The 27,295-nt window shown below is 41.1% G+C and overlaps 2 protein-coding genes across 3 annotated transcripts in view; one reads left to right on the plus strand and one right to left on the minus strand.

Moving 5' to 3' along the window:
• VSNL1 (visinin like 1) overlaps window positions 1-22,958 on the plus strand; it is a 92,529-nt gene extending 69,571 nt beyond the window's left edge. For both annotated transcript variants that reach the window (XM_050893831.1, XM_050893832.1), the window contains 2 exons: window positions 20,785-21,000; window positions 21,953-22,958. In XM_050893831.1, the coding sequence (XP_050749788.1) occupies window positions 20,785-21,000; window positions 21,953-22,150 (414 nt within the window). In that variant the 3' untranslated portion in view covers window positions 22,151-22,958. The remainder of the gene's footprint in view (window positions 1-20,784; window positions 21,001-21,952) is intronic.
• Window positions 22,959-24,432: 1,474 nt separating this feature from the next.
• SMC6 (structural maintenance of chromosomes 6) overlaps window positions 24,433-27,295 on the minus strand; it is a 38,535-nt gene continuing 35,672 nt past the window's right edge. Inside the window, exon 28 of the mRNA XM_050894169.1 lies at window positions 24,433-26,952. Within this exon, the coding sequence (XP_050750126.1) occupies window positions 26,844-26,952 (109 nt within the window). The 3' untranslated portion in view covers window positions 24,433-26,843. The remainder of the gene's footprint in view (window positions 26,953-27,295) is intronic.

Here is a 27,295-nt window from a genome sequence, read left to right on the forward strand (position 1 = left end):
AAGCTGCTTGGTGACTGCAGTCGTTTCTGTAAGATGGGAACCAAATAAAGATCCCATGTTAGAAAATTAAGATGCTCCAGGCTGTCAATACAGTTTAGACCCTGCCTTGCCATGTGCTTCCATTCTGGGGGAAGATTGTTGGTGTGGGGGTCCTACAGAAAGCCTGCAGCTGCTGCATGCTTCCAGAGAACACTGAATATGAAGAAATAAAGGTTCTAGGCAGAGATCCAAAGCAGGGACGTTGCCAGGGTTCAGTCTGCATTTTAATCCGCTAGCATACAAATTTTCCAGACAGACTGGTTCAGCAATTCAGATGGTCCCACCCCGACTCCTGGACAAAGCGAATGAGACACATGACACATACACGTGTAAGAGGGAGCTCTGTATGCTGCATAGCTACTGCCAGATACAAAATACCGTGAAGGAACAGAGAAATGCTTTGAATTCTGTCATGCATGCTTTTGGAAGGAGAGTGATGTTATTAGCAGTGAGATTGTCTCCTGAAATGGAAATACATAATTCAGTTGGTGGTTCAGTTAGTTCTATTAAAACTTTGTCTTTATTTCTGCTGTCAAAATACATTTAGAACAAAACCTTCAAGTCGAAGGCAGGAAAGATTAAATTGCTCTTATCTTTTCAAGTTAAACTGAAAAGAGATGTTGGTGGAAGGGCGTTCTGGAGGTAGAGCAGTGCCATAGCTTCTTTGTATCTGCTCCCCAGGCGGAGGGAGGACAAGCCTACAGGATCTCGGTGCAAGCTAAGGAACGTGGAAGAATCTTCCTTCCAATGTCATAAATGTTTCCAGTGAAAATGGTCACTATTTTCAGGGCCCCAGAGCTCTGCCAATTCCCTGAAGCTTATTTGGATGCTGCCTACCTTTTAGCAGCCCAGAAATGTTAAGCGGTGTTAGACACAAGGGCAGGATGAAACTGGCCCCCCATTGTGGAGGCTCCTACTAGGTACTTCATGCTTCATACTCTCCCTCAGCTTTGGACAATCTTTAAGTAAAGCTGAAAACCTGGCTTTAAATAGTGTAATGTAAAGCAATGAGTGATGCAGTATTCAAATATGAATGACTACCTTAAAGTAAATGGTTGAGACTTGTTCGGAAACATAACACAGACATAGAAGCCTTATCTTAGCTCATTGGTTGGCCTTGGCATTTGTTTCTTATGCCTAAAACCAAAAACCAACCTTTCCATGGAGAATTTGGAAGAAGATGAGATTCACGATCCAAGGTATTTAGAAACCAAGATCTCACCTCCTTTACATGGAAACTGTAATTCCTGTGCTTTTCGGAGCAGCCAGAAATTTGCCTGCCCTCTCAGTAGTGCACTGTTTGCTCTCATGGCTCAAGAGCTGTAGATGATTCAGCCGTGCTAATTCTTGCCAATATCCAAAATTCAAAAAAAGCTGTTTCTCATAGTTGTGTCTGGACTTCTTGGTAGTCTTCCTAGGGAGAGTTACGTGCTTCCACACCATGCGGTGTGAATAACAGTTCGACACCTCCTAATGTCTGTATGTTGTATAACTGATGTTTATATGTTGTATAACTAATTTGCACTGAGACAATGAGCTTTGCACCTTCTGGTGTCAGCCCTGGGCATGTTGTACATGTGCAGATTGACTCTGCAGTGCATGGGCAGCCACTCTGGTACATGTCAGACTTGCTGTGCTTCACTGGGGACTCAGTCTGCAAATGCAGAGTGGCCCTTTATCTGGGAATTTGAGTTTTCCTAAAGGCTACTTAAAGCAAATATTCCATGCTGTTTTCCACCCAAAAGTCCCAAGCAGATGGACCCAAAAGTAACAAGGTGATAGGTCAGGTATAAAAGTGGTAAAGTTGGTAGGTATGTATGATCTCGCAAGCTCGTTTGTTTTGTTGCCTTGCTTTGCTGGTACTCTGGTGTCCACCCCGGTGGGTAGATTGTGAGATTAGACTGGTGCTAGCAGAGCACTTTGGGATCACTCAGATTTCTGTAGGTGTGAAAACAGCTCTTTTTAAAATTGAAAACCTGTTATTAACCACATATCTCACAAATTGGTATAGCTAGCTAAATCTACAGATTGTTACCTCTCCTGAGGCAATGGGAGCATTGATATCTGTCAAAGGAAAAGTACAAACTAGTTTGCTGTGACTAGAACATGTACATTGCCCTCTTGTGAAAACACAGCTCTGCTGCAGGAATGGAAATATCAAGGATACATTTTAGTTGAAAAGCCAACATATTCTGCCACTCTATAAATATAGCACAGGTCAGTCATTGCTTTAGACTGACATCTCGGAGAGTGTGCTTATAGGACAACAGAATCGAAGCTTTCCTATTTATGTACACAGGGTAGGAAAAGACCCAGCTTTTTTCCCCTTGGCTCTGCAGTCATTGTGGATTTTAGTCACTTCATCAGCATGCTGAACTGTACTGTCACTGTATCGCTGTGACAGCTTCACTTGTATTTCAGCTTCATGACAGGTCTCAAACACATGATATTGTGACCTCAAATTTGCATCGCGTTCAAGCTTCAGTGCCGCACCATCGCTTTCTCTCCCTGTCATTTCATATCAGCAGTTAGAATAGTTTGTTGTAGATTGCAGATGTTTATGAATTTTACTGGAAATGCAACAGGACTGTCTAGTTCATTAGTAAATCTGGAGAGGTTATAGGTACGTCATCATTAAAGACAGCATGAGAAAGTAGCACTTTATATTTCAGTTGAGAATTAAAATCTTGTTCTTCACTGAGCTATTCATATATTCAGCCTATAGTCATGCAATCCTTCATAACCCAAGAAATCACAAAGTGCTCACCTGGAATGGGATTCAGGTCACGCTTGCTGTTGGGATATATAACCTGTCTTGGGATATATCAGCCCATCAAGATGCAGCATCTCTTTCCATTGATGAAGAAGAATGAAGCAATGAGCTTTGAATTGGTGTTTGTCAGGCTGGCTGTTAAACTAAACGTGACAGAACATTTAAACACATCGGCTCGCAAAAGTATTTTTTCAGCAAACAGTGGTACCAGAATAGAGGTAGTATATTCACAGATGACAAATGTAGGTACTGTGGTACCGATTAGATATCAGGACTGTCCACAGCTGAGTGGCGGTCAGAAATCTAGTGAATAAGAGAACCAGCCATAAACATTTTTTGGGGTGGGGCTGGAAGAAGTATTGATGCTGGCAGCAGGTGGAAAGGATTAAATTCAAGACCTTCTTTCTCTGCCAGCAGGGCTTTATTTAGACTGAATTTAGATGGTTTTCTTCATGAATAACCTGGACAGCTGTGAAAAATCTACCTTTTTCTGTGCTTGCTTTGAGTGTACTCTCACTGTTCCCCAAATGAAGAGAGCCAAAACCTTGACACAGGGAGTCTTCAACTGGCAGACTTCTGTGAAAATACCGTTGAGCTCTGGGAGCTTCCTAAGAGTTGGTTACACTTTAGTAGGAGAAACTGAGCTATCAGAGGTACAAACTCTTACACGTACTTGTGTAAGAAAAGAACAGAGCTACCTCAAAAAGCAGTTTCTGATGGACGTTCATAGATTTCGGTGCTTTCAGAATCCTCTCTTCGGCGTACTCAGACAAGCCAAAATACTGCTGCTGACTACTAATAGTGTTTGCTTGGGTGAGTGCTTAAAATGTTCAATTTGAGAGCTCTGGTGCTGTGGTTTAGGATTTTACCTTCTTTCTCATGAGTTGTCTCTGCCGAGGGTCATGGCAGATGATGCTGCTAAATCTGCCCTGGCAGCTGTACTAGGTATCCTCTGGGCTCCATCCCAGGTGCAGGAAGAAATGCCAGTGTTGTGTTTTCTAGTTGGACCCTAGACCCCAGCCTGGAAGACAAACTTCTCCATATTTTGACAGCACTAAAAAGCGCTGGCGCCCATTAGCTTAGTAGGCTATTACTTTTCTTTAGACATGTCCTGTCTAAGGCATATTTCAAGTTTCTTCTCTCCTATTGTTTAACAGGGACTATATACAATTCTCCTGTGTTTCTTGTTCAGTAAGTATTTGTTACATCCTCAGAGACTGAATTCCCTGGCTGGTTTGTTGAAGGTCTTTGCCTGGGCAGCATTATCACCCTTAGGTATTTGGCTGTCACTGAGGAAAGATGCAAAGAATTTTGAGACTTCTTTACAAGGAAATCTGGTTGTAACCTTAGTTATGAAGATGCTGCCACCTCTCCATAAAGATCTCACGCTATGAGAAGAGGGGCTTTGCCCTATTTTTATGAGAGCATGAACTCTAAAACAGATGAAATGCCAACTCTGTCATATATTTTAAATAAGATGCCACATAGAGTCTCTGTGAAACTAGTTGCATTCTAGAGACAGCTGCCTTGAGAGAGTGGTTGTTCATTGAATGCCTCTCACAGATGATTTATGAAGTGTTTGGAGGTTTGAAAATCCTTTGACCATCAAGAAGACCCTTTAAGCCAGGAGTGTATTGAGAAAGGAATGCAATAGGAGGACAAATTCAGAAAAGCCTCCGTGCTGGAGAAGATGCCTACCTGTTACTTCTGTGGTAATAGGCACCAGTCGAGAGAATGCTTCTTGATTTATTCTTGTCTTCTTGTAACTTTGGTTTTGATTTTTTGTTTTTGTTGGAGAATTTAAGAACTTACTAGAATTAGCTCATTATTTTTCATCCTTAATTACATCTGGTATGAAATGTGAGTCTATTGAATATGTGTGAAATATATGTCATTACTGTTCCTCTAGAAATAACTCATCTCTAGAGAGCATTATATGCAGTCAACTCATAGAGGAGATATGTCAGGAATTGGGCTGTATCTCCCAACTGCAAACTTTAAAAGGACGTTTTGGGAACTGGCATCACCAAGAACAGTTTTCCGGGGAGGATCCCTCTTGGCAAGCGTAAACCAGCATCCTTCTGGAAGGCAGTTGGTAGCATAATAGTTTGGTCATGATTACATAGTTTGTTGTTCAACCATTAACGTCTATAGCGCTTTTTATTCATCTTTATTGACTCTGGGGTACAAGAATATTAAAGATTATGTGATCTGCTGCTCTCATAAGATAAGAGAGCTAACTTATCTGAAGGCATGTATGACTAATCCTCCTTCGAATTCTCACCCCAGTACTGAACTCTTTTTTTTGCCATTATTATTGTTATTGTATTGTTCCGTGCTTGCTAAGGACTGAGTAGCTGTTGTTGTGTATTCATGAAAGCCTACAACCTGATTTATTTAACATGTTTACCAGAATACTTGGGGGAAAAAGTCAAATCTATTACTCATATTCATTACTCAGTGTGGAAAAGCAACAGTTGTTCCCCAGTGTGAGCTAGTTACCATAATTATACTGCTGGGCAGTTCAAATTGCATCAGTCTACATTTTTGAGTGTATTTTTGAGGTAATGTTTATTAATGGGAAACATTGATTTTGATACATCCCTCTAGTTATGCTTTGCTGTGTCTATAAATAGACGTTGTGTTTTGCTCCTTGCAAGTGGATTTAGTTGAGCTTTCAGGTTTTTAGAGATTTTTTTGTAGCTGAGGGGAAGAATTCAAATGGATCTGATTTTGAAATGAAATTGCATTCACCACTACAGTGAAGACATCAGTTTTACATTTGTCACGCTCAGAATTTTATGCGCAGCTAAAGTGGTATGGGCATATTCAGTTGGTCTGGTGCACAGAGGGTAACTTAATCTGAAAGAGAACGTGTAACTACACTAAGCTTCTGTGATAAATAAAGCAGCAAGGAATCAGCATTAGAGCAGTGTATTGCTTAAGCGCTTTTTATTGTGTCTTCTCTTCAGCTGACTCCTAATTATGTTATTGAAATTTCAGTCGTTATAATGGTGTCAAATAGTGCATACAATGAGATATCCTGGTGTTGGAAGAATGGGCATGGATAGTAGCTTGCTTTTAAGCATGCATGTTGATACATCTTTTTTGTTAGTATAGTTTTGTTCACCTTTTTAGATAAAGATAATTTTTAACTAAAGGTAACTCGTTCTCTGCAGATTTTAGAATTTATTTTATACTATCCCTTTGTATGGTCTTATTGCATTCTAATGTTAGGTCATTTATAGAGTAAGTATATGAATAATTATAAGATCTTAAAGGAACCAAGTGACAGGTAAGCTCTTAGCTGGTTGATTTATCTGTAACAGAAGAGGCTGCTCTACCCATTGTATCTTTTTTCTTCAGTGGTGGTTTTCTCATGGCAAAAAGCAGCTGAAATTCAAAGGTGCCATGTGCTAAAGGATTTAAGTTACTTACGCAGGCAAATGCAGGAGAGAAGGCAACCCTGCCTCTCGCTTGCAATGCTTTAAATGAACAACTAGCATGTTCCAGTTTATACTAATAGGTTTATGGCTTTCTCTAAAATGAGCCCTTGTGGTCATGTCTGATGATACCTGAAAGAGTGGATAAAACCACAGAAACCCACTGGAAAGTGATAATACAAAGTTACAGTACTGAGGAAACAGCATCTATGGGGTAATTTTCCCCCTCCAAACATCCAGTTCACTTAAGTTAATCTCATAGAAGTCTGCATGCCCCAAGAGTTGACTGGAGTAGAAGGGATGAAACTGGGGAGAAGCTCTACTCTGTGGGATGATACTATCTTCTTTAGCTGGCCAACTGCCTAAAAAGGAGACACCTTTGGGAAACATCTAGTACTAAGTATCACTGGTATCAATATCCACATTTTGTCTGCATTGGCTCATGAGCACAGTCAGTACTAGCACAGCAACAGCATATCCAGGGAGATGGCATCTCTGTGTGAAAGCAGTGATCCTTATGGCCCACAGGGAGTTTGTCTACATCCCTTTCTACAGATGTCAAAGAACGTAACTGATGGAAAATACGATTTGTATACAATGAGAATTTTCCCTTCTTGCACCATTTTAGACAAGGAACAAGAATGTAATGCTCCTTTACATCCTTCCATTCATCCTTTGAAAGTCTTTGTTCAAGGTCCCTTCCCCTTAGGGGCGTTGATCTGTGGAGCTAATAGACAAGGAGATAGTGTACCCAAGAGCTCTCATTGTTTGAATACCTGTGATTTATTCTAGACCTGCCCATACTTCTTAATTCCCAGAAGGTGACACAATGGGCTGTGTCATTCCCTTCTCCTTTCCCACTCTTGGGAAAATCCATTGGATCAAGTCACAAAGAAAAGTCTTCCAGGCTCCTTGCACTGACTTTTCCTCTTTCCTCTTTCTTTTTTCTTCTGTGTTGAGCTTTAGGTTTTATCCAAATACTGCTCAACCAAGATTCCTAGATACTGTGACTGTCAATAACAGCAGTAATAATACCGTTATTCACGTGGAACTACAAATGTGCATAACACTTCACATAAATAAAACTGCAGTTTTTTAAACATCAGTGAGCTCAAGAGTGTTGTCTTCCAAGACGTTTTTTCTAAGCAAGAACTGATTTAGTCCACTCCTTTGATATATATCTAAATATATCTAGAGATATATATAGTTACATACACATGATCCTTTGCACCAGAATGCTGGTATTTCAAAGTTTTTATAAACTATTGGGCTTGTAAGTCTTGGCATTGACCTTTCAAAAGGTTTGTGTTATAAGAGAAAGCCTAGATATGGAAGAAAATACATTATCTCGCAAAGCTGGAATCTTAAAACTGCACTGTGTTAAGAGTCCTTTTTTTTTTATTATTCTCCATAAGAACAGAATTGAAAGGGTTACAGGTGGACGGATCTCCTAAGTAGGGCTGTACAAAATTTTCAGAAGGAAACCTGAAAACCTTTCTGCTCACAGCCTCATCGCAAAAGAAAAGCTTTGAGACAGGCCTTGCAGCAGTTAGAAATGTGGGACCATTTCCAATTTCAAATTATTAGAAACTTCAATTTAGTACAGTTCCTCTGTGAATTGTTGGATTGCTTTGAAACTCAGAACTGAAAATAAAGGTCAATATGATATGCCTAGGGACAGCAGGGAAAAAAAGGCTGATACAAAATCATTGCCCACCTGCCCCTTATCTATTATGCTAACTATTGCTGCTATTGCTACCATCCTTCCTGCCTCTCACCTCTAACTTTGAGGTCCTTCCCATTCCCTTAGCTCTTCCCGCTTTTGTCCCGCATCGAAACCTTATTCTGTAAAACATCCTGTTACCAACTCTGATCAGATATCTGTTTGTGTGCCAAGACCACAGGAGTTTAGGGACAGATGTTGTGTGGTCTCCAAGCAAAGAGGTGTCAGGATTTACCCAGGTGGGTTCCCAAGTACTCTGTGTCATTAACTCTGCCTAGCCCTTAGGTGTTGTTAAACGTTTTGGGTACAACACAAAAAATAACCGCTCCCAGTCCGTTGCCTGGGGTTGGTTGGGCACAAAGGGATGAAGCGCACACCGCTGCACACTGACTGACCTAGAGACTGTGGCTGTAGTCCGGTTACTTATCCTGTTACATGTGTTCCTGTTGGGACCGAGCTGCCTGGAGATGCAGGCTGGGGTTCCCTTTTCTAGCCTGTGATGGCAACGAGCAGCAGGGCACACCAATTTTGGGGGCAGTCCACCCTTCCCGTTTTCTCTCCTTGAATACTCAATGCTTTTCTCAGCAGACAAGTTCTCTCAAGGTGCTCGTGGTACCATAAAACTTTCCTCTTTTTCCACTCCTTTGGTCTTTCTGGACTTCAGGTTGTAGTTTCCTTCCTTGGATGGAAAGGTTTATGGACTGCTCTGTGGCCAAAGGTTTTATGAACTGGAAAAGATATCTGAGGCCACCAATTCCCAGCTCACTGGAGTGAGCTGTGCTTGTAAGGGAATTGATAGTTCTCCCCAGAAGTTAAAGCTATTTGTTGGTAATTCCTGAATTAGCCGGTTTTGCACTCAATATCAAGAAAAGGGATTTTGTAGTTTAGCACTCACTGAGATCTTGAGGTTCAAATCCTTAGTTCTCTGATACTCCCAGCTACAGCCATTTTCCTTCTCTTTCTGCAGTTTCCTTTCTGCAGTACGGGGCTATAACAACTCCATATGTATAAGAATTTTAGGAGGACATTACATAAGTATATGAGACAGATATTTCAGGCACGAGAATTTCTTCTGCAGTTCCATCTGTATGTTCGTAAGATGGCTGTCTCAGACTTTAGTGGCTCGTGTTTCAAATCCCTTTTTGGCTGGAAATAGCACTTACTGATGCTTCTATAGTCCCGTTCTGTTGGGAAATTTGCACTAAGGACTTCACAACACAGCAGGCACAGCATTCAAGTTAATACTCTGAACCTTGGGAGCCAAAACTCACTGGGAAAATACAGCCTTTTTCAGAAACGAAAAGGAGTCAGATGATTTTTACTGGGGAAAAAAAAAAGGAGGGAAAAAAAAAAGAAATGTCCCAGATCAGTGTATTCTCCATCTGGTATGTTCCCAGATTCCTAAAGAGATAACATGGTGTCGAGAAAAAGGATGTTGTAATTAGGCTGGGGCATAGCTACAGCACAGCAGGATCCTGACATTGTCATAGCCCTGTGCTATCGCTGACCTTGGGGTAGTGGAAGACTGTGCCAATAAATAAAGTGTTCCAGTGCTGCTGCTCAGTTAAGGAAGATCAAAGAGAAATAACATTTAATCAGCAGTAGTCATGGTGTTATGCACTAGCAATGCTAATTGTTTTGACGACAATTCTCTCTGAAGATTTTTTTTTGTTAGCACTGAGTAATAACTGATCTGCTAGTGTATTGACCTATAGCACTACCACAGCTCAATTAAGTTTCTTATTGTCCAAATCTAATCAGAGAAAAGCTGAGATTGAAAATCGATTCATTTCCTGCTAGTTAATAACTAATTCCCCACAAATGTGAATATAGAGATTAATTTTTCAGGTTGAAAGTTTATTTTAGAGGTAGACCCTGCCAGATGGATGTTTGAGAAGAAGTGTGGCTTCTCTTTTCCCATCCATCTTCCTCCAACCTCTTGGCATATGCCGATTTTTTACTGTGGGTCTTGCTTTATCATAGCCTGTGGTGTGTGCTTGTTCTCTGGTCTCCTAACTTAACCCGTGTGTCACACAATTGCAAAGAACTAGTATTGATAATTCAAGGTCAGCTCCTGAATTCTCAAATATTTCTTCTCCATATGCTTCAAATGAGATTTCTGCAGTGGCTAAGAACATCTGCAAGACAGGGTGACTTAGTCCTTAACAATAATGTAAGAGCTAGTCACTCCTTGGATGTCTGGGTAAGACACAGACTCTTCTCTGATCCCACTTCAGCCTGTACAAGTTGTGAATTTTCCCTGTGAAGGGGAGAAATTACATTTCTTGGCTCTTCTAAATATTTCTTCTTTATGTGAAGAATTTCTTCTTTATGTGAGGAACTAACAGCTGCTTATAAGCCTCCCCATGTGTCTATGCATGCATACGTGTTCCCAGCATTAAAGCTACTGAGCAGAGACATAAGGAGTAAACATCCATGAGATCTGGCAGTTCCCCCCAGTTCTTGCAAGTTGTATGACTCCCACTGCAGCAGTATCTGAAATAGTCGCAATTCTTTGTTGTGTTTATCCTCGCAGCACACCTCTGAGGTGGGGACATCTCACGAACTTACACATGGAGAACTGAGACCTGGATCTAAATAGTCATTTAGACTCTGGTCTGTGGTGGTCCTTGAGATTATCCTTTCCAGAGGCTCAGCCCCGTGGCTCAGCTGCTGCTGAAACCTATAGACCCATGGCCGTGGATGGTGCCCACTGCCTTGGGACCCTCTGGCAAGCAGAAGCCAGGTGGCTGGAGGCAGTTTTCCTAGGTGGGATATTTCTACCTTACACTGCAGATACGCTTAAGAGTGCAGCTATACCAGATGCAGCATCTATGGGGGCAGAAGGCTGGAGGGCTTTTACTGTGAAGATTAGCTCTGGGACAGTGTATAAGGTTTTTTTCTCATGTTTCTGTATCGTTCCTGCTCTGCAACTGATGCTTTATCCCTGATGTCTTTTTTTTTATTCACCTTGCTGCAGAAAATACCATGCTGGTTTCTGCTTTGCAGCAATGAATTTTGCCAGTGTTGAAATGTTCAGGTCTGTATCCTGTCAGCCTGAAGCCCAGATTCATGTGTATCAATCCATTGTAATCCTATGGGGTAATCTCTTCCCTGATACTCAGCAAAACATAATCATCAGACTCATTTTTTTGGCTGACTTGAGAGAACTTGCTTTCTCCGCAGGAATCTGGCTGGTAAAAGCCATGCAGACCTGCAGTACTGGGTTGTGGCATTGCATGCTCTGATTCTGCATTTTTCCAGTGGGTCAGCTCAGTGGACCTTTTGTCTGTGTAAACCACAATAAAAAGGCTAGAGTTGAGCCAGAAAATGGCCTTTCTCCCAGGTACTGAGCAGGGACTCACATGCTTTGGGTGTGAAGTGCTTTGGTACAGGTATGACAAGCTGGAAGGAGATAATAACCCTTCAAAGGCTGAATGGGAGAAGAGGGGGAAATAGGAAAACTGATAATGTTTTGCTCCCAGTAAAGGCAGCTGTAGGAGGAACACAAAATGAATCTGACTTCTGAAGCGGTGTAGCTATATCAACATGCAAGAGAAAAAAATACATCAATGCAGTTGCTTCATTGCGTATTCCATCAGCAGAAGCTGCAGTCCTACACATGGACACGCTAAGTATCATGGTCTACTTTGATAATCTTGCTGTTTTGTGAGTTACATTAGTGCCTTAGAGTAATACATTGAGCTTGGATTTCAAATGTACACACTCTGACACAGTAGTACCATTTTTATCCATTTATTTGTATTTTGGAAGGCAGAGGAAATACAATTCACTAACCATGAACAGAGTTTGTTAGGGCTGTGCTTGCTCTTTCCAGCTTCATCTGCAAAGTAAAAATAGCTTAGCAAAAGAAATTTTTAAGCTACCTAGCCTGGTAATACACACAAGATGTGGTTGGGCAAGGCTCTCAGCTTTGAAACGTACTCAACAAAACCCTGCTGCTATTCTAGGCAGTTTTACATGCATCATTAACCCACAAGACCCAGCCAACCTGCCCATTTTCCTCTGGCTGTACCTGTGGTGGAGCAGAGATCGGGGATCCCCATGACCCCATTAGTGCAGCACTTGCTTCAGGTCATGTGGAGATCAGTGGCATCAGTGCTGTAGCTGGGGGTGAGCTATTGCGAGAGCTTTTAGACCTCTCCTAGGATTTCTCTGTGTAACAGAGTGATAATGCAAGGTGGAGAGGAACAGAGGATAAGGAGAAGGTTGAGAAGAGGGTCTCCATCTGTACCACAATTCTGAATATCATGTCTGGATCTGTTACAGCATCCCATCTCTAGTGCAGTGCAGAAACATCATCCAATTCCACCCCCTGGAATTTCAGTAATGAAATTAAATCGTTGTAACCCTCACTTCATTTTTGATGTGTATGAACAAGACAGCCCCAGACCTTTCAAAGGCATGTGATGTGCCTTTCTGGGCTGATGTGCTGCTACTCTGTGGCTGAGAGCTGGGTACAGGACAGGAACATCTGTATCTCTGGGATCCAAATCCCTTAACATTTGATTAAATTGTTAATGGAAGCATGCATAGCTGCTGAAATTACTTCTGCTTCTGTGGAGCCAAATTCTTGGGTGCTCATTCATTGCCTGTTATGTCTCTGCAGTGAACTTCTGCCTTGGAGAGCTCTGAGACTGAAATCCTCAGTGGTTATCTAAATGCATCTAAATGCTTTTCATTTAAAGGGCAGTTGGGGATAGGAACCACAGAAGGACTTCAGCACAGTAAGGTGTGGTTAATTGCCTCTGGGAAGAGGATCTCCAAAGTCTAGACAGAAGAGTTGTGTGAGAAAAGCCCTTCAAAATCCATAGCCAAAACATTTGGACACCTTAGAGTGATGGAAGATCTGGCTATGGAGGCGATTGCTCAGTACCCTTCATTGCCTGTGTCCCTTTGTGGGTTTTGCCTTGGTTGCCTAAAGGCCCTTGGGGGTCTGGACTTGAATAACAGCATTTGGATGTGTTTCAGTTCATTAAAGATCTCAGCCAATGAATAGTAACTCAGGGAGAACCTTTGACAGAACTAGAAAATGGTAAGGAAATGCTTTCAGATTTAGCATGATCATAAGCCCAATTCAAAACCCATTGAAGTAATTGGATTGTTTGCATTGGCCCATACTGCTAATAATATACATTCCGCTTAGCATCATAGCGGTTAAGATGCAGATGAAGTGAAAGGAGAATTGTGAAAATTACCTGAGTTAAAGTAGATTTTTAAATATATTTAGTGGGGGAAATACTAGAATCCAAATCTTCTGTCTCCTAAGGTGGTTCCTCAACCACTAATGTGTTAAAAAAAAAGTTTGCTCTCTTTCTGATCCCTTTAATATTAGTTCACACAAGCTGTTCCCAGTTTGGGAACTCATAGTTCCCTGATCTGTACTATGCTGTAGCCGGTCCTTTCTCCTGAGCTGCTCATTTGGCTTGTCTCAGGTAGGGGAGGGAAGCGAGTGTGGGGTTTCCACGTCCAAGCTGAGACCTTTCAGCAGGGAAAGGATGTTGCATCATCCCACTGCTGTGCCTTTGGAAAGCCTGTTTTGTAGGCAAGCACTGAAGACACTTGTTCAGCCAAAAGTATGTAGAAGATAGCTGGGAAGAGGCCTAGTCTGAGAATTACAAGGACTAGAAGTCTCCCTGCTTAGGACTGTGAAGACTGACTTTGCAATAAAAAACATAATTTAAGCTTAATGATCCCTCTGCTCCCCCTGCAGCCAGTCAAGGGAGAGACACCTAATTTGACTGCTTCAGGTGGCTCTTTGGAGAAGCCTCTCTCCATTGACCGAAGAGCAATGCACGGCACCGATCCAGGGTGATGCTGTGGCTCTCACACCCACAGGCGTTCCTGCTCACAGCCCCATCCTGCTCGGCCTTGCCCTGTCCTGCTGGTCCCCACCACCTTTGGCAGAGCTCCACTTCAGCGCTGGGCATGGAGGCAGCTCACAACATTTCACATTCATTTCACTGCCATTACTCCAGAGAATAAGGGTGAGACATAACATGAGTAAGAGGGGCACATTGTGCCTTATCCATTCCTAATCCACACATCCTCAGGAAGTCTTGAAAATGTGTCTTTATCCATTTTAAAGGTCTATCTGTCCTGACCTGCCCTTGAGCTGTGTTTTCCCAGGGCAGTCAAATCTCTTCCAGAAGAAGGACAAATGTACTGGCGGTGTCTTTTTGTGCTGCTGTGGTTATGCTTTTGTTACATTAGTTTGCAGTTTTGTACAAAGAGGTGCTGGCAGGCACAGGCTGCAGCCCTGCAGGTCACCCTGGTGCCAGAGCGGCACAGCCTTCCCAACAGGTCCCGATGGTTGCAGCCTGTACATCTCTTCCCCTTCTCATGCCTTAACACATGAAGTGCAAGAGTACAGTACGTTATAGTAAGTTACAATTATTTTTTCTAAAGGAGAGAATTAAAAAGTAATCTTTTTTCTTGTCTCTTCAACTCCTGCATTTGTACTGCTGGCAGGAACCCAGAGCTTCGTCCTCTTGAAAAATCGTGAGCAGCAACCTTCTCCTCAGTCATCACAGGCATCCCCCTCAGTGTCCTCCCTTCCGAGGATCTGTAAGATGGGGCTTGACCAGCAGCTATCAGCGTCTGGGTTCAAATTTAAGAGGTTTGCTATAAAAAATACCCGTCTGAGCTTCTACCAGCAGCCAAACTTGCTGATTCTCAAAGTGCTCATGTTCTCTACTTACAAAGGTGAACTGGGCACCTAGCAAACGTATTAAAGGGAGGAAAGAAAACCCTAACAAAGTAGAGAAAAAGGGTAAGTAACTCCTTCCTAAAGTGTAACAGCATCAATTGTATAAGGTTTTTCCCATGGGAGCCAACTGCTAGGTTTGTTTCCATGTGCTGGCCCCCGACGATGCTCGCACTGCTCCTTGCACTGGCTGTGCCCCGCTTGTCCCTCTTTGCTGCTTCAGCCCTCGGCAGAGCGCGGCAGTGCTGAGCCCCGCATGGGGCGTCTCCTCTCCTGGGGGAAATCGGCGGCTGCTTCTTCCATCTTCTTCAAGCCTGGGATACAGAAGCCCTGTACCACCTCCTGCTCGCCCACCTCCCGTTCTGCGCTCCAGCTCCCACCTCGATGCTGGAAGCTGTGACCTTACACCAGTGACCGAGTCGTCACCTGGGCATGTGTAGGCAGCGTGTTCAGCTTTCTGTACACCACTCTAATTCTGGTTTTCTCCATTTTATAGCAGAATTTCCCTTTTAATCGAAATGCATCTGAAACATGATAAAACATTGCACGAAAAACAAAGCACCACTCAGGCCAGTCTATAGATTTGCTCCACCCCACCCTACCAATGAAGGAGAGACCCTTCTTTTTTGGACCCCCCCATCACTGGGGAATTTGGGGAAGTGCATTGCTTTTGGTTTTGTTCTTTTCTTCATGTTTTAGCCATATGCTAAAGCTTTAGCCATATGCTTTAGCATATGCTTTATGCTTTTTCAATAACTCCCTCCCAAAGTTGATCTGAATAGAGCTGGTCACAGAGTTGTCTGTGAACAGCATCACTTCAAAGATGCTAAAGCATCTGCAGCCAAACTGATCTAGGTACTTGATCAGTTTCCCCAAGACTTAAGTTATGTACAATTTGTAGATGCTATTCGCTAGGTACTGTTGTTCCAGGACCCTTTGAAAGCCCCCCATATACCAGAAAGGTGTCCAGAAACACTCTGGGAGCTAAGAATCTGCAAGACAATCTTCTCCAAAATTTAGAAGCAGAATAAGAGGGATTTTTTTTTTCTCTTCCTTTTTCCTTTCCTAATTGCTAGTTGTCTGTAGAGATAACGCTTTCTTCACACACCAGCATGTTGATCTAACCAGTCAGAAAACATACAGGCCAAGCAAGAGATGAGACTAGAGAAGCAGAAACAAAGGAATGACCAGTGTTTGGCCATCTGTGGAACCAAAAAGCTGTAAAAAGCCCAGGTTTGTCTTGATTTTTGGATGAAAAGGGTAAAGCAGGAGACAATGCTGGTGTGTAGAGTGCACTTTTCAGTGGTACCATTGCAGCAGAAGGGAACGTATTGCTTTCGTATGTAGATTGATCCCCTGGACAAGGGTTTGCAGAGAAGGCTGAAGGCTGAAGGGACTGACTTGCCCAGTGTCTGTAGCCCCTGAAAATCCCAGTTGTGTTTCTTTACTTGTTTCTGAGGCATTCACTGAGCTCATGCCAGAGTGTCATGTGAGGCGGACTAAACCACCCTCCTCATATTCCCCCTGCCAAAAATGGGTGTTTGTCTTCCAGAGATCCCTGTCTCCCATTGCCCCTTGGCTCAGACTAGTGTTAAAGTAGTTAAAGTCTGTGCCTTTACACGTTGCTAAGGCCTCACTGTATTTTAATAGTCAGATAATGTTTTACCAGAGCTGGCTTCTTTTGCTCTGTAATTGTTTTGGTTTTCTTTTACTCCATTTCTTATTTATGAATCATTTCAAAACAGGCCAATGGAAGTCTTCAAGTAGGTTTTTAAACAAGTTTTGACAATGTTTTTTAGTCATTCTGAGCTAAAAATAATACAAATCAGCAGGTACAGACTGGAGAAGAGTGCTTTCAGTGCCTGAAGAACCTTTTACTGCATTTGCTCCCTGGAGGGAGGCAAACAGAGAGGGAAAAAAAGAAAACAAAAAGGCATCAGTTCCATTTGTTCACCTTACTAGGCTGTAAATGCCAAGGCTTAGCTCTGAGCAGTGCCACCACCTTCCTTACCTCAGAAGAGAAAAACTCGTCGTCTTGTCTGTGATGAAAAAATTAGAAGGATGCTTTTCTCCCTGCTACGTGAGGTTAATGGTATGACTGGCACAAGAGGTAGTCACAGTTTGCTTATGCTCCTCTAATGGGAGACTGAATGATATGTTCATGTTTCCCCAAGAATAATTTAGAAATGTTTTTTGGCATCTTCAGCCACTGACCCCTCTTAATCCCCCACTTCGTTCTTGGGCTCTTGAGTATTTTTGGGTGTCTGCCACTTCTTAGCCATTTTTGTAGGTGAGCTTCTTCATTGTAGTTTAGTTCTTTGGTCCCACCAGTACATTTGTACCATTTCTCAGTCTGGATCATAGGAGAAAGCACCTGAATGTATTTGGGTTCTCTGGACAGCGAAAAGGACAATCCCATTTCCCTCTAGCTACTTGCCTTTCTGTTATAGAGACTGTGGAGTGACAGTCTCACAGAAATACTGATCAGGCCGCATCCTCAGCAACAGTCAGCTCTTAACAGACAAACTTGGAAGACTGTAAAATTTTGAAGTATTTTGTTTTGTAACGCATATGTCACAGGACAGTGATCAGTACAGATTTAAAAAGCAAGAGATTTGTCTTTTCAGCTTTGAACAGCCAGCAAGCTCCCAAGAATAGAAGGGGGGAGCAGTGGAGTCCCGGTGGAGCTACAGGGCAACAAGAGCCACTTCTTAACTTCTCACCTGTGGTCTGCAGAAGTGTACATCTATCTATACACACACGTAAAATTAAATATCACCTATGTTAACATCCGCAATTGGTACAGAAGTTGGGGGAAAGGTAGATCATGAAGAAGAGGAAGCAGTGAGCAGGATTTTCAATAACCTGCAAATAACGTTCAGGTTTTGGATAACATTCACATAACTTTGTTCTGACACAGCCGAATATAGGACTGTAAGCCCAAAGAGCCTTCCCGCAGAGGGAGCTCTGTTTGCTTTGACAAAGGGTTGAGGTTTGCACTAGAAGAGCAATTCAGCAAGGTCTGGTAGCCGCAGTCGCTGCAGTCCTGCATTGTATCAGAGAATCCATGTATCTTTGTATGTGTTTACGAGCCCAATCATGCTTACCATACTGGAGTCCAAAAATTTTTAAAGGTCAAAAAACAGAAAGTACAGAAAGAGCTGCAACAGTACCTTGAGGTATTTACAGCTCCATCAGTTTGGATTATCAAAACAGAAACGGGCTGGGTTGAGTACAGGCACCTAAGTTACATTTTCAGGAGGAGACGATACTAAATGCCTCTTTCAGCTATCGGAGAAGGGGCATAGAAAGAGTGGGTGCATGCTGACCCATACAATGTCAAATGAGAAAATCACAACTTTATCAGCGATGTTAACCTGGGCAAAATACCACTGGAATGGGTACATTGTCCTTCTCTCTCGATGCCTCCACACCATGTTCAAATATCTTCCCGAAAAGATACTTGGGAAGTGAGATGGGCATATTTGATACCTTTTTTGGGGATAATACAGCGATTTGCATCCCTTTGGGGGTAATTCACAAGAGGGCAATATTCTGAATGGATGGAGGTGGGCAAAATTTAACCCTGCTCTCTCTTTTGAGGGGAAGAGGAAGATTTTACAATTACTATAATGCCACTGAGCCAGAGAAGCGATTGTATCATACCTCTTTAGCAATGCAAAGGTTATCCAGAATTGTGTCTGAAAAGTTGGTATCAGAAAAAACAGTAAGTTTAAAGGAAACTTTCAGGTTAGGACCCCTTTGGCAATGCAACAGTGGCCCCTGACATGACCCGCATGGCCACATAGTGCAAGCAGCTGGCTGCTACCAAGTTTTGCATTTTAGGGGAAGACACAGTATCCAAATAGTCATTTGGCTTCCTCAAAAGAAAAGCAGCAAAGGCTTGCCATGTTCTACATCTGTATTTAGTCAGACAATTAGCAGTGCCCATTTCTGTATATGCTGTGAGATCCCTAAGCTCCCCCATGAAATTTGAGTGTATTGTTCAAGAGCTTTCACAGCTGACCACAGCAACCATCAGCCTGCAGTGAAAGCTCTGGATGGGGAAAAGGAAAATTGTAAAATGCAGATCCACTTCCTTGGCTGCCACTGAAGTCTTTCCTTCAGACTTACATTATTAAATGCAATACTTACTAAGAATTGGAATTTTAAAAAGCACAAAATGAGATGGCTCTCAGATTGGGAGTAATGCACATTTATGTTTTAGGAGTATGAAAACCTCCATGAAATTGTGCTGGGAATATAGAAACAAACATTATTTGTGTACAGTCCCTGCACTGCAATGGGGCTTCAGCGCTGGTTTAAAACTCCCTTTCTTAAGAGATATGTTTTCTTGAGTCTGGGCCACAGAATGAACAACTACTTTCTCAAACGTCTTAAATCATACATTTCCCGAGGGAAAAAATATCAGGTGAAAACCTACATGTTATGGTGTCGTGGTTTAGGCCCAGCTGGCAACGAAGTACCACGCGGCTGCTCACTCACTTCTCCCTCCCGGTGGGATGGGGAGGAGAAAATATAAGGAAAGGCTCATGGGTCGAGACAAGGACAGGGAGGGATCACTCACCACTTATGGTCACAGGCAACACAGACTCGACTTGGGCAAAAAGAAATAAATTTAATTTGTTACCAATCAAATCAGAGTAGGATGATGAGAAATAGAGCCATATCTTAAAAACACACCTTTCCCCCACCCCTCCCTTCTTCCTGGGCTCAGCTTTGCTCCCGATTCCTCTACCTCCTCCCCCCCAGCAGCACAGGGGGATGGGGAATGGGGGTTGCGGTCAGTTCATCACACGTTGTTTCTGCTGCTCCTTCCTCCTCACGGGGAGGACTCCTCACACTCTTCCCCTGCTCCAGCGTGGGGTCCCTCCCACGGGAGTCAGCCCTCCACAAGCTTCTCCAACGTGAGTCCTTCCCATGGGCTGCAGTCCTCCGCAAACTGCTCCAGCGTGGGCTTTCCCCCAGAGTCACGGCCTTCTCTGGGCCCAGCCACCTGCTCCACCAGGGTCCTCCACGGGCTGCAGGGGAATCTCTGCTCCACCGTTAACCTCCATGGGCTGCAGGGGGACAGCCTGCCTCTCACCACAGGCTGCAGGGGAATCTCTGCTCCAGCGCCTGGAGCACCTCCTCCCCCTCCTTCTTCACTGACCTCGGTGTCTGCAGAGTTGTTCTTCTCACATCTTCTCACTCCTCTCTAGCTGCAACTGCAACTCCCCTGTAACTTCTTTTCCCTTTCTTAAATACGTTACCCCAGAGGCACTACCACCATTGCTGATGGGCTCGGCCTTGGCCAGGGGCGGGTCCGTCTTGGAGCCGGCTGGCATTGGCTTTATCGGACATAGGGGAAGCTTCTGGCAGCTTCTCACAGGAGCCACCCCTGTAGCCCCTCCCCTGCTACCAAAACCTTGCCACACAAACCCAACACAGATGGTCATTTAAAATATTTTGTTACGCTACCGTCAGTTGCAGTGTTCACTGATAAAGGGTATTAAACATGAAAAGCTTTGCTCTGTATTGTTTAACTGAGTCTCAGTTCTCATCTTATGTACTTGTATTAATGTTGGTTGGCAGAAGAGAACATATGTTCCTGGTTTTTTATGCAATGTGTGGATTATTTTTTTAAAACAAATGAAGTTATATAACAACAAGCCCACACATCTACTTGGTTGCAGCATGTCAAGGGCTGGTTTCTCCCAGGCAGAAAAAATACTGTTAAAATGCACCTTGGTTGCTGTATTTCATAGTTGGAGAATATTACATGCAATCTCGCATTTGCACCCAACTTCACTTTAAGGTTCATCTCATTAATTTAGCTTTAAATTAGCATTAAATATATTTGTAATATAGTTTGCAGTAAGCGAAGAGATTTTTGTAGAAATAAGTTTTTAATAATCGTTACACTGTAACTGTTATGGAAGCGTACATTGCTTATCCTCAGTTTCACACAAAGCCCACCAGCAACTCTTCATAAATGCCTCACTTCAGTATTTTGCTGGCAGGTACATAGCTTGCTCCCTGCGTTGCCCACAGTTCTATTTATTATTTTATTTTGCAGTTCTTCCCATATGGAGATGCTTCAAAGTTTGCCCAGCACGCCTTCCGAACCTTTGATAAAAATGGAGATGGGACCATCGACTTCAGAGAGTTCATTTGTGCACTGTCCATCACCTCACGAGGCAGTTTTGAGCAAAAGCTAAACTGGGCCTTCAACATGTATGACTTGGATGGTGATGGTAAAATTACAAGAGTGGAAATGCTGGAAATTATAGAGGTGAGATCAATATGACACTCAAAAATAACATGTCTGAACATCAATAAAATTTGATGACTTGTTCACATACCCTTCAGATCTTAAGCACACAAGAGGCTGTACTGTATCATTAAAAGAGTACATTATGTACATTCATCCTATACTGACTCATACCTAAGTAGTGCAAGCACACTTAACATTTTAATAAACGTAATCTTTGAGAATTGCAGAGAGTACATATGTGCATAGAAGCTTTTAAATATCCAGAGGTTTGTTTTTGGTTTTTTTTCTGATTAACGGATTAACCATAAGAACAGCATAGCAAAGGATTTACAAAGCCCATCTCAAAATCACTTAACACCCATGAAATTACTGGTTTGTAGCTCAAGTAGCTGAAACCTTACTGGAGATTAACTTTAGATGATTACAGAAATTTACAGGGATAACACCACACTATTTTAAGTGAGGTCTCACAGATGGGCTTTAAGATGACCACAGCATATAACAGGAAGGATAAAGTTTACCACCCTTGTCATCTGCTGGCTACTCACCACAGTAGTTAATACTAGATTTTGCTCACATGTACACATAGAAAGCTATTAAAAGGTGATGACTTCTAAAACTGATTATTTAGAATTTATGTGAAATATTTCAATGGAGTGACTAAAAGCCAAATAAACAGTTGATTCAGAGAACAGGTTACAACAGTTTTGCACTGTGAAACAGAAAGCCAAAGAAATTCATTCCAGGGTGCAAAACGCAACCACCGAAGTAAATCTACGTCTAACGAAAGTAAAACATGTTCTTCCTTGTTTTAAGTATATGGACATCAGATTCTAAGAAAAAAAAGAAAAAAAAATCTTTAGGGAAACTGGCAATCATTTTATTGTTGGAATAACTTTCCAGAATTTGATCACATCAAAAAATCAGGTTAACTCGTATGTTGAATTTTCCATTTGGTTTCTTTCCAAAGGCCATCTACAAAATGGTGGGCACTGTGATAATGATGAAAATGAATGAGGATGGTCTGACGCCTGAGCAACGGGTAGACAAGATCTTCAGTAAGATGGATAAGAACAAAGACGACCAGATCACACTGGATGAATTCAAAGAAGCTGCAAAGAGTGATCCTTCCATTGTATTACTCCTGCAGTGTGACATTCAAAAATGAGCTTGTGTACAACGCGTCATAGACTGCACAGAAGTTTAATGTTCCATTCAGTTTGCAGCTATTTCCACACACACAAAAATTTGCTTGGACTACCTATAAATGGACTTGCTTCTTGTGTTTGAAACACTTGTGTGCATGAGAATGTCATTTGCTAAAGAATTTTAAAAGTATATATTATAAAAATAAACTGCCACAACGTGATGTGTGCAATGTCATTTCATAACAACCCTATTCCTCTGAAGCCTGTGCAGCAGTCCTGTGCTGCAGTGAATTATATTATTTATTGTTCATGTTTTACTGATGCTAGCTCTGTGTCTCCTAGACTGAGTAATGTTAGTGACACTGAATTCCCATGGTAATGTTAACTGTTTATTATAAATCATGTCACCATTCTGCTGTAAAGTAGTACTGGACAGACAGAGGGGAAGAGTTCCTCAGCTCTTACGTCTGATCCACACATGTGCTTGTATTGTCAGTGGATATAAATGTACTTCATTTGCATGCCTTTTAGGTTTGCCTTAATTCTTACCTCATTTGCATCCCTTCAATCTGGAAAGAGCTATGTCAGAGGAATGCAGTATAAAAAAAAAAAAAGAAAATCCTGCTAAAATGATCCCTTTAATTAAAAATATATATAAATATATATATAATGTTTAAAATATTGTTTTATTGGAAGTTTAAAGGTTTTATTGGAAGTGTATTGATCTTTGCCTGAATTTTCAAAAGCTTCCACAGAGGTTGCAATATATATGTCCCAAAATAAATTTATAACATTTGACCTTTTCCCCTAATTCTTATTTCATGTCTTCAGCACGGTAATAGGAAAAAAAAAAAAAAGTTCAATCTCTTTAATTATCTGTCACTGTACTACTGGGAAATATATATTTCGTTATGAAAGCATAAAGAAAACTTCTTTGCACTCACTCACTCACTAGAAGAGTCATATTGTACAAAACCAGAAGTTGTAGTCCTTGTATTTACCAACAGAGCAGCTGTTTATCCTCTCAGATGCTAATGCTAAGATTTAACAGTATACCTACCAGACCTGTGCTTACACAGCTTTTTAAGCTAGCTGGAAGTCAAATACAGTTTATTTGCTTGGCCTAAACCTGGTCTTCTAATGTTTTTCCCTTCTTAAGTAAAAGTCTTTCCTCTTACCATATGACACTACACTACCCCGGGTTTAATATAAACAGACATGTTGTTAAAAATCTTTACTAATAAAATAATCATAAAGTATGATGATTGAGAAGGGACAGTGAAGAGAACCACCTTCCTCCTCAATTCTATGTGCATCAATCAAGTTTATCTCTATACTGTGGCAAGTACAAGTTCTGCACAGCCCTGGGAAAGCATCGAAAACTAGCAGACTGCAGAAATTGCAGATAAAAATCTTTCCTACACCACATTTCCCAGTTGCTTTAAACAGTTGGTTGCTTGCAGGATTACACAAAAAAAAAAGTCTGAACATCTTACAATTGCATGTTTGATATTTCTTCTTTACCTTATGAAGAAACAAGACGATACTCTTAACAGCTAAAAATCAAACAATAAAACATGACAGAAATCAAATTATTCTCTGTATTTTCAACTTTAAAAAGTGAAGCTCATCTTAAAATTGAGGGGGGAAGAAAACCAACAGAAAACAGTTTTACACATTTTGCTAACAAACATGGTGGGCGGAACACTGAATCAATTGTTGCCACAACCACAGCCATCTTCTCATATTTAAGTATTCCAAACAAAGAGCAAAAGGCAGAAATTTCAACTACGTTTTTTAATACCAGAATTTTACTTAGACTACACAGGTAATAGTCTTAGCAAATCAGAGAGTGGTATACCTTGTACATTTGGCTGTAACTTAAAAATAAAACACACATTCTGAAAACATTACATACTTCTGAGGATGATATGCCCATTGTTTCCACTTAGGCTTAAATTACTAGTTGTAGAGAGGATGTTGAATATTCCTGGGAATTTATGCCTCTTTGGTTTACATATACTTATTAGAGAAGCGGTACCTCATTCTACATTTCCCTGAGCCTTGAATTTATGTAGCTGGACAGGCTCCATTTACTTTAATGCAGCATTAAGCAATGCATTGCTATATAAAATGGCCAACAACTCAAACAGTGTCAGAAAATGTAACACCAGCACTGCAATTCTCTCTCTAGGTAGCTGGTACAGTAAACTCTGTATTTAAAGTACCAATAAGAAGATAGTTTTGAGACCTTAGTAGGATCACAACTGCAAAAATAAGTGCATCCAAGCAAGTGCTTCAGTAATTGTTTATTCAGAACTAATCCTCTACCATGAAAACAGTTGCTTATAATAATTGTACAGTCAGGCACACATTTTCATCAAGTACAGTGGTAGATTAGAATAAATACAATATATTGATTTGAACTAAAGACCACAATTGTCACCAACTGCTCTAATATTTCAAGTAAGTCTATAGAAAACTTGGGAGAAAGCTGAAGTGTTAGCTCAGTAGGAATGTGGTAACTTTCCTTAAGCTCTTTTCTCCACACAACTCATTATGAAAGTACTAATGAAGACAAATGCTTTTCTCTCCTGCCTCTGCACTCTTGCTTTATTTTTTGGATGCTGAAGAAAATCAGGAGGAAATAACGCTATGCCATTCTATCATTTCATATTGTGAAAGGGTCTGAAACATATTCTATTTTCATCATAAAATCGAGTCAAACTAAACATGTGGTTCATGATCATGTAATAGTATCGAGGACTCCCAGTACAAACAAACTGGGCTTATGTTCCAGACAAGTTTTGCCAAGTATGCACTTTGTATGGTTCCCCCCCCAGTATTTTCACATAATCCTAAAATTGTAAGTATCTTTAATATATATTCCATCAAATCACAGGATTATGGAACTGTTTAGTTTGGTAGGGACCTCCAGAGGTCTCTTGTCCAACTCCCTGCTTGAAGGAGGTGCAGCAGTCTATTCAGACCCCAGAAGCCTCCAAGGATGGAGATTCTACAGCCTGTCAGGACAACAAGCTCAAATGCCTCGTATCTTCATCCTGAACAATCCCTCCTCCCTCTGGTTTATCCAGCCAGAACCTCCCCACTTCAATTTATGACCACTCTCTGCCTCTCTTCTGCCACGCACTTCAACAAAAAGCCTGGCCCTGTTTTGTCAGTAATGTCCTCGAGGCCGCTATGAGTCTGTTGGCCCATTACCCTGGGCTTTCAGAAGTAAACATCTGAAGCCTTTAAAAGATCACTAGACTTAATTCGTACAGTTAGAATGCACTACAACTGCAGCTAGCTTTCTCAGTGTATTTCCTTCAATGCTTATCTAGCTTCCATATTTTAGAGATACCGACAAGTTTAATACATGCTTGCGTAAAAACTAAATATTAAAGAACACAAAATACCGTGCAGCGGCTAAAATCAAATTCGGCTATGAAGTCGAGTTAAAACTTACACTGCAATGAGGTTTTATTGAGGAATTGCTATTTGGTAAACAACTGCAGAAACTGCAGAACTGTTCTCTGAATAGTCTCAATGGCTTTTGTATCCCCATAACGTCAAAAAAAAAAAAAAAAAAGAAAAAAGTATGTCTAATGGCTGAACTCTAAAAAGTGATTGGTTTTGACACACTCCCAACAATTTCAAGTTCCTGGAGAAAGGAGAACACAAGAGAAAAAAGTTAATTTGGGGTGGTTTAAAAAATCTGATTCTTCTTTCTCCCTCTTATCCCCAATAAATGCTTATATTATTTAAATAAAGCAAGTTTATTTTAACTGCTGTAGTATAGTCCCGTGTGGGACAGGGGGGGAACAAGGGGAGGGGACAGGGACATGCAACAAAACACAGGCCTACAATGCTGTAGAAAAGTTACTGTATTATTTCCCAAAATTCTTATTCCACTTCATTCCTCTATATTGGAAGGACTTCTGTCACTTTAGTTTATTGGAATTAAAAATCTAAGTTTAAAAAGCCACAATTTGCTAGGTTTTGTAAGCTAATGTCCAAAGAAACTCACACTCTTTCCTATAAATTCTTTAGGAAGAAATAAAAAGACTTTTTTCCTGCCCAGAGAATATACTGCAAATAAATTTTTCACTTCTCTAATTATGCAAGTATACACTTTAAGTACTAATAGTTTCTCATGTTCAGCTGCTGTGGTTCCACTGGAAAAAAAAATGAAACATATTTTACTGCAGGTATTAATTAGCACACATTTAAGAAATAAAGCAGAGCTAGGAAGAACTACATTTTTAACTTAATGCTAGTTTTAAGTGTGTAGAGACACTAAAATATTACCACAAGTATCAGTTCTCACTGTTTATTAAAATATTACTCCATAGTTATACACAATATATATATATATTTCTTCTTTTCCAGAAGAAAAAACAGAACAACTGATAAAAAATTCTACTAGTTGGTAGGTAAAAATATCAACTGAACATTCAGGATTTTCTCATCATCAAAACTCTGCTTATTCTTGGTCTGTACACATACAGTAATTCCTAACAAAAACAAACAAACAAACAAACAAACAAAAAACCCACAAAAAAAAAAACCCAAAACCCCCACCAGGAACCTCTTATTTTCCTGAGAGCATCTAACAAAATATCCTCTTATCCAGCATCAGGAAGTAATAACTTTACACACATCCTTACACATTTATCATCAATAGTATGCCACATTCATACACAGAGATACTTATTGATCTTCCTCTTTGTCATTCCTATTTTGGAAATTCAATGTTCTTTGGCCTCTTTCAGGGTCTTGCATTCGGAGGATTCGAATACGGGAACTCGTAGGCAGAGAACTAAAAATGAAGTACACATCATTTAAACAGTGTTTCTTCTCCACAGATTTTAGTATTTCCATTTGATTCTTTCCATTACATATTTTCCTTTAAATAACTCCATCTTTTTTCTTTGACAGTTTTAAAAAACAGTAACATGGGGTGAAGTTCTGGCTTCACTGAGCTGATACTGGAGCCAGACTTCAGTAAAAGCTTGAGGTAAAGACAATGGCTGATTTCAATCATGTAATTTCTAACGATTAGCCTACCTTAATTACAGAAAAGGTACTTTTAAGAGAAACTCCAAATGAAATAATGATCGAATATGGTTCATATTTGCCTTACAGATCCTGAAGTGGCACAC

This window comes from Gymnogyps californianus, chromosome 3, assembly GCF_018139145.2.
Source record: "Gymnogyps californianus isolate 813 chromosome 3, ASM1813914v2, whole genome shotgun sequence".
Lineage (NCBI taxonomy): Eukaryota > Metazoa > Chordata > Aves > Accipitriformes > Cathartidae > Gymnogyps > Gymnogyps californianus.